This window comes from Eucyclogobius newberryi, unplaced genomic scaffold, assembly GCF_026437365.1.
Source record: "Eucyclogobius newberryi isolate DKJ021-1_F unplaced genomic scaffold, fEucNew1.0.hap1 SCAF_12, whole genome shotgun sequence".
Taxonomy (NCBI): Eukaryota; Metazoa; Chordata; class Actinopteri; order Gobiiformes; family Gobiidae; genus Eucyclogobius; species Eucyclogobius newberryi.
Window position 1 is genome coordinate 14,585,566 of NW_027315746.1, and position 6,938 is coordinate 14,592,503.

The 6,938-nt window shown below is 43.7% G+C and overlaps 1 protein-coding gene across 1 annotated transcript in view; it reads right to left on the minus strand.

Annotated features, from left to right (window-relative positions):
- The window catches only part of chd7 (chromodomain helicase DNA binding protein 7), a 53,383-nt gene extending 47,014 nt beyond the window's left edge, over positions 1-6,369 (minus strand). Inside the window, exon 1 of the mRNA XM_072440914.1 lies at positions 6,102-6,369. Within this exon, the coding sequence (XP_072297015.1) occupies positions 6,102-6,290 (189 nt within the window). The 5' untranslated portion in view covers positions 6,291-6,369. The remainder of the gene's footprint in view (positions 1-6,101) is intronic.
- Positions 6,370-6,938: the final 569 nt, after the last annotated feature.

Here is a 6,938-nt window from a genome sequence, read left to right on the forward strand (position 1 = left end):
ACAAATGACAATGGAGACCCACACGATGTGTACACAAACAATCACACGCACACACAAAATCAGGGAGAGCAGGGAACTGGTGTCGATCCAGCTTACCATCCAAAATGAAAAACATGGCCAGGTGTATTTACATGGCCCCGCAGCATCAAAAAAGTACAAGCTGGAAAACTACGTCAGCGGTTGTTATGTGGTTGATGTCCCATTGTATTTAGGCAATATTAGGTGGTAAATTCTGTGAAGACTGTTACAAACTTCAATGCACATTTCTAAATGCTCAACAGACCAGCTCCAGCCACGTGAACTCAAGGCCTCACGTGATAATGATTCATTCAACTTGCTGTAGTTGACTTAAGGAATTCCAGGGTCGACAAAAAACATGCTCTGTGCACCGATTAAGCAAAAAGACAATTTATTATGTAGATTCCCTAACATGCTGACACCGAGGTATATTATAAATACAGTAATCCAAAAATGTTTCAATCCCAGGCCATCACAACAATTTGGTAACATCTTTTCCCTTTTCTACTCGATGCAGTCTGATGGGATATAAGTTCCTGTAAATACATTGCCATCAACCAATTCCACTCCGAAACAATACAGGTATTTCAGATGTGCATATCAAACGTAAACATCAACAATGATTAAAGTTTAATGACAAGATTTAGACAAAACAATGGGGCCGGTGATCAGAGAAAAGTGAGAAGGAAATGCGTGGAGATGCAGAGTTAAATGTAGCGGCTCAAACACTTAAACCTCCCACAGGATCCACTGAAAGCAAATCCTACTGTTCCTCCCTCAGCGATGTCCGTCCGTCCGTCCATTTATCCTTCTCCTGTTCTCTCCAGACAGCAACCATCAACTCACCTCCTCACAGCAAATCCATATTCTTAAATTTCTCATAATTAAGAAGGTGCACCGTGTAATTTTTCTGATGAGAGGGTCTGCCATCTGCTTCCCTACATGGAGAGGTTATTACTTTGCCTGGCGTCTTCCACCGTATAGCTCTACATGGCGGGGCGATATGCAAAAATTAATTAGCCACCAGTTTTCCCATCATTGATTGAGATTTCTGTTCATAATTTTTTGGGAACTTTTAACAAAATGCCTTTCAGTTTTACTTTATGCTAGTGGTGATGCCTCTCCATAGCTCTGTGGTCTCATTTATACAATTTTCTGTAGAATTCCTACCAAAAATAAAAAATATAGCCGCAAGCGGCATGATCGGCCCTCGCCACGCCGCAAGAGGAGGGGGCGCTAACGCGCCCCAATTGTCCTTTTATTACGCCTACTGCTAAATCACATCTTCACACATCTTCTCCCCTTTGTTTCACCATCAAAATGCAATTTTGTTTTGAATTCTTGGCAAAATGTGCGGCTTTGCCGCACAGACACCGTGACTTTTTGAATAAAAATGTGGATAACTTTTGATGGTCCACCCCTGAAGATGAGTCTCACCAAATTTCAGGTTAATAGGGCTAACGCCCTGGGAGGAGTTTGTGAAAGTCTAAAGTGTGAACATGTTCTGGCGATTTCCCCATTGGAATAACATGGAAGGTTTTGATCATCGCTACGGCAAAGCCATAACAATTATGACATGGGTCTCATTGACTTTTTTAAATGGGGATGCCAAAATTGAGTTGTGTGTCAAATTTCATATAATTTCGCAAAACTAAACATTTAACCTCCATATAAAATCTGTAGGGGGCGCTGTGGCTCCAAATTAATTTATTTCACTTCAAGTAGGTTTAGGGCAAAGAGTTTAACAACTGATTCTAATTTGACGCAATTCGGACTTTATCTGCGCAAACGGCAGATATGTAAAATTTGGGAGATTTCTGAAATTATTGCTACAGTTTGCGGCTTCGCCGCTCAGAGACCGTGACAGGTATCAATGTAATTTGAATAACTTTTGATGTCCCACTCAGTAGCATTTTCACCAAATTTCAGCTTTTTAGAGCCAACGCCCTGGGAGGAGTTCGTAAAAGTACGACGTTTGGAAAAACTCCGAAGTCATGTTTAGCCATTTTTGAAGCAATATGGCCGACATTTGGTTGGGCGGACGGCGTTGCCGTAATAATATTTTTTACTTCTCTTGTCACCATCTACCTCTGCGCCAAATTTCATGATTCTACGATCAGATTTTTTTTGGGTCATTTCCCATCTCTCAATGCATTTTTGGTACATTTGGGGGCGCTGACGCGCACATTTTTTTTATTTTAGAAAAGGGAAATAGCCAGAATGTAGAGAGGCACGATTTTTAGAGGTGTGCAAATTTTTGTGACTTTTCGTCAATGTTCACTGGGTGAAAAATAGGGGGGTTGGTCCCGAGAAGAAAGAAGAAAGAAAGAATAATATTCCGATGCGAAAACAATGTTTCCCATTTTTCGAATATCATAAACTATACATTTGCGGAAAGCGCTCGCGCTTTCCTACCTCATGGTGTGGGTCCCTGGTCACTGACAGGGTACTTTTGTTAATTTTGAGTGGGCTCCGCCCACTTTGTGTTTTTGGCACTCTATACAGTAATAATGTTAAATTTTTGCATTACATGCTTATATGCACGGAACATGCAAGATATGGGGAATGTATTCGTGAGCTACTTAGCGCAAATGAGTGCTTTATAAGGGGATGACGACCGCGAAGTGCTCGTTTAGTGCGTTTAGTACTCGATTTCATGCGCACTTTCGCAGCCGTGCATCGCACGGCCTTACGAGATTAATAGGCCTCTCGCCAGCTTGTGGCGCTCGGGCCTAAAAAATTCCGACGTACCAAGTTCAGCGATTTTGGACCGAACCGCTAATTTCTACATTAACACGTCTTTTTATAAATCCCAAACGAAACATGTTTGTATGCACGCATGCTTTATAAATGAGAGCCCTGGCCTGTAACTTTCCCTGCTAGCGACACCTGCCATTACAGATCAGATTTAGTTCTAAGTAAGAATTGTTAGAGACCTGGTTTGAATGTTTTTTGTACCCGCTGGGTTTACAATCTTCTTGGCTGCCATCTTAAGATAACAAGCTGAAAATCCACAGATCTATTGTAAAAGTACAGTTTTGGGAATATTACACAAAGCAGCAGGGTTGCACATACTGACTTTCTGCTAATAACCGTTGGTCACTTTTCCTTCTCCTTAGGGTGGTCATTCGTGTTTAACCATGTGAAAAGATGCACCATGACCGACCCATTTCCAAATGACTAGAGCATTATGCAGCCACATTTCTGTCAATTGTCAACTTTATAAAAATCCTGACCAGTTTGTTGGTGCTGCAGTCCGCTCTTGCATGGCAGAGAGTTTTGAGTGAAGAGTGCTTCTAATAAAAATCAGTCAAGCACCAAAACTGAGATAAATCAGTTTCTCGGACTAGACTGGAAACTTGCCCACACTGGTGCTCCTGTGATCTGTCCTCAAAGGATTATAAAGTGCACCATCTTTCAAAACGAGGCCACAGCCACAAAACTGCGTGACCCTGACAATACTGTGAAGAGAATGTGTAAACTATCTTACACACAACTTTGATGCTGGAGTTAAAAATGGCTGTTTTTCCCCACATAAACATGGTCATTTTGAAAATATGCTAAATGTTTCTGCACGTTTGCTTTTAAATTTGACAGTTTATTCACCTTTTGTGCGTCATGTTACAGCACATTTCTGACCTAATTTTGTGTCAATATCACTCACCTCTATTTGTGAATACTTGTAAAACAACTTGCCAAGACCAAAACTGAGATTACAGATTTGTCTGCACCATTTTATCCACTTAAGTATGCTCACATTACTTCCGCCAATGTGTACAAAAACTGCAGTAAATTATGCAAAATGGAGTATTTCCTAGAAGCTGTAGCGGCTCCATGGTATCACAGCACCCTGACAGCGCACATGAGGGGGGAGGGGCGAGACTGCTATGCTATATGTCAAATACAGTGCTGCACGCAACGCAGCGTGAGGGAGGAATATGGAATAAAGGTCGACACACAGCACTCTGCAGGAGCTGTGACCTTGAGCTGCTGCTGAGGGCGTGCACGTGAGAGTGCGTGAGGGCGTGCACGTGAGAGGGTGCTTGTGCTTGTGTAATAACCATCCTTAGTGAACAGATGGAGCTTAGAGTACCAGACATACAGTCATCATGAGTGAATGACCACGATGTGTGTTTGTCTCTTTCTAACAAGGATCAGATCAAGTGCACAGTAAAAACACTTAGCAACACTTCCAGTTTTCTATGTAGAGTCCACACTAAGCAAAGTCATGGCGTGCACTGTAGCGCTGTGGGAAGAGGGCCCAACCTTAAGATGGATGCACAGCAGGGTTGTCAAAAGTATGGAAAATCTGATACTAAAAACGAGTAGATAGTAGATACTCATTTCAGAAGTATTGATATAAAAAAAATAAAAAAATAAAAAATAGAGCCTTTTCCTTAGAATCAAAATAGAGGTAGGAACTTTAGTATTGTGAAAACACTAATTCACACAATCCAAAGTCCAAGCTTCCATACATCAAACAAACCATGAAACTGGAATGGTGGATGAGGGCCGCTTTTAGTTTTTTTAAAATGGTAGGCTCACCACTAAGAGGACTCCCTTTTGCCCACACACGTGCTCCTCTCCTGCAGCCGGGCTATCCCATTTCCTCAGGCGCGTTCGTCATCCCCCTCATCTCAGACCTTACTGTCCCAGACCACAACAGCTCTTGTGTGTGTGTGTATGTGTGCGTGTAATGACAGAGGCCACTGCATGCAGCGCACCCAGCAGAGGAGAGCGCTCACCAGTCAGACCTGGCATCTAGGTCAGGAGTGCTGGATAAATTAAGTGTGACGGCTGAAATGTCAACCACAAAACGCATAGGCGAGGGCCTGGAGGTGGGGCGGAGTCCGCGAGGAGCAGCGCGGGATGGAGGGTGAAAGTGGGACTAGATCTGTGGATGTGGCCACAGGGCTGCTATTGTGTGTGAATGGGTCAGTGGAGAAAGGGGGCTTTGAGCAACAAAACAAGCTAATGGACGCCTGGGACACGTGACCGGAGTGGCGACGGGAGATGCCACCGAGAGCTGCTAATGTCCCCCCCCCCCTCCTCAAGACTAAATCCCAGACTACATCTTCTGAGATCCTTTACTTGTTTTCCTACTTGTGCCCTCTCAGCAGCTGGACCCATCCCCCAATCTTCTAATCACCCCTCCACAAGATTTTACCCCTCCTTCTCTTCAACAATTCCCCTTTCAAAAATGTCTTGCATCCGGCAAAACATCAACGAGGATGCAGTGATGTGCCAAAAATATCCAACTGTGTCAAACCCTTTCATGTTCAGCTTTTGGACAAGAAAAACTTAAGTCAAAAATAAGAAATTCCTGCCTTAAAGTAAAATGAGTGCCACATAGGACACAATTCGAGTATTTGTTGTAGATGAGAAAGCCCTGACTGATTTATTTGATAGGGGCTAAACACTGAGACGCAGACGGAAAGAGCGGAGACGGGACGGGGGGGAGACAGGAAGGGAGGTTTCCTGAACAGAGGAGGGGGACATGCGGGAGCAGGAGGGGGGGATTATGCTGGTGGCGCCATAGTTTGTTTAAGTGCACGTGTGTCAGGATATGGAGCTCACAGGAAACAAACAGCTGCAAAAATCCATTTCCCCTCGATACAGAAACATATGTGTACCATAACCAAAGGCCGAGGAGAAGACAAAGATGACACTGCCTGAAAACCAGCCTAAATGTAGATACTTCCACAGGATTCTTGCATAACAAATGGAGACAGCTAGACTAGATGTAGAGTCACTTGTTAGTTACAGCTTGGGGTTTTGAGGTCATTCTGATTACATTTACAAGAACAATCTCCAGATAAGTAAAATAAAGGTAACGGACTGGTTGTTGGGCAGATGGTTAGCAGGTGGCACTGACTGACACACTATAGCACGGGCTTTTGTGAACAGACCCGAGTCTGATGCACTGCTGTGTTCTCAAATGTCATGTACACACACAGCGCTCGCTTCCTCTTCACTCACACACTATTCCCCACCCACATGAAAAATAAACATTCATATGAAAAATACCCATGCACAAAAACAGACGCGCACGATCCTGATGTGGCCATGGACACGACACTCACCTGAATGTGAGGCACTTTCTGTGGGGTGAGGGGGGGAGATGAGAGCGGGTGGGAGGAGGCAGGTGCCCAGGGGTGTGCAGCCTGGTGGGGGGGCAGGTGTTGATGTGGGGGTAGAGCGCCCTGGTTTGGGCCCTGAGCTCCATGCTGACCCACAGCGGGACCCTGGAAGCCCATGGGGGCAGGAGGCATGGGCTGTATGTTTCTTGAAACCTGCTGCTGGGCTTGAAGCAAGCGCTGGTCTCCCCCCTGACCCACTGGGGCTTCATGAGGACCTGAAGGCAGAAAAGGCCAACACTGTCAAACCACATTTAGGTAAAGCATATGAAGAAAAGAAAAACGTATATATAGACCCTAAGAAAATTTTATGAAAATGAATCATTTGCAAATGTACAGTCTCTCTTTGATTTCTACATGATCAGTGACCATGCTTAAGGTCTTATATTTGCCAATAACGCTTGAATGGACCAGTCCACGACATAAAAGCTCCACAACGCATGTATGAAACCACCTGAATAATTCATATTAGAGAATCAAGTCGAGACGACTGGAGACCAAGTGTGAACCTTAGCATAAAGAATCTGGAGTAGAAGAGGAAAAATTCTCAACATTCAGCTTCCATGGTCTAATCAATGTTAAACACACAAAAAAACCCACATTATTAAGGTAAATTGGTTCCTAACAAACGGACTCAACTTAACTCGAAAAATTCTTGCATTTTAATGGTCTCTCTCTTGTAGAACACGTTAAACCCCCCATTTAAAACAGGCAGTCACAGACTGTCCATAAACAACAGTCTTTAAGACCTAGTTAGACATTGATTTATAAAAAATAAATGAA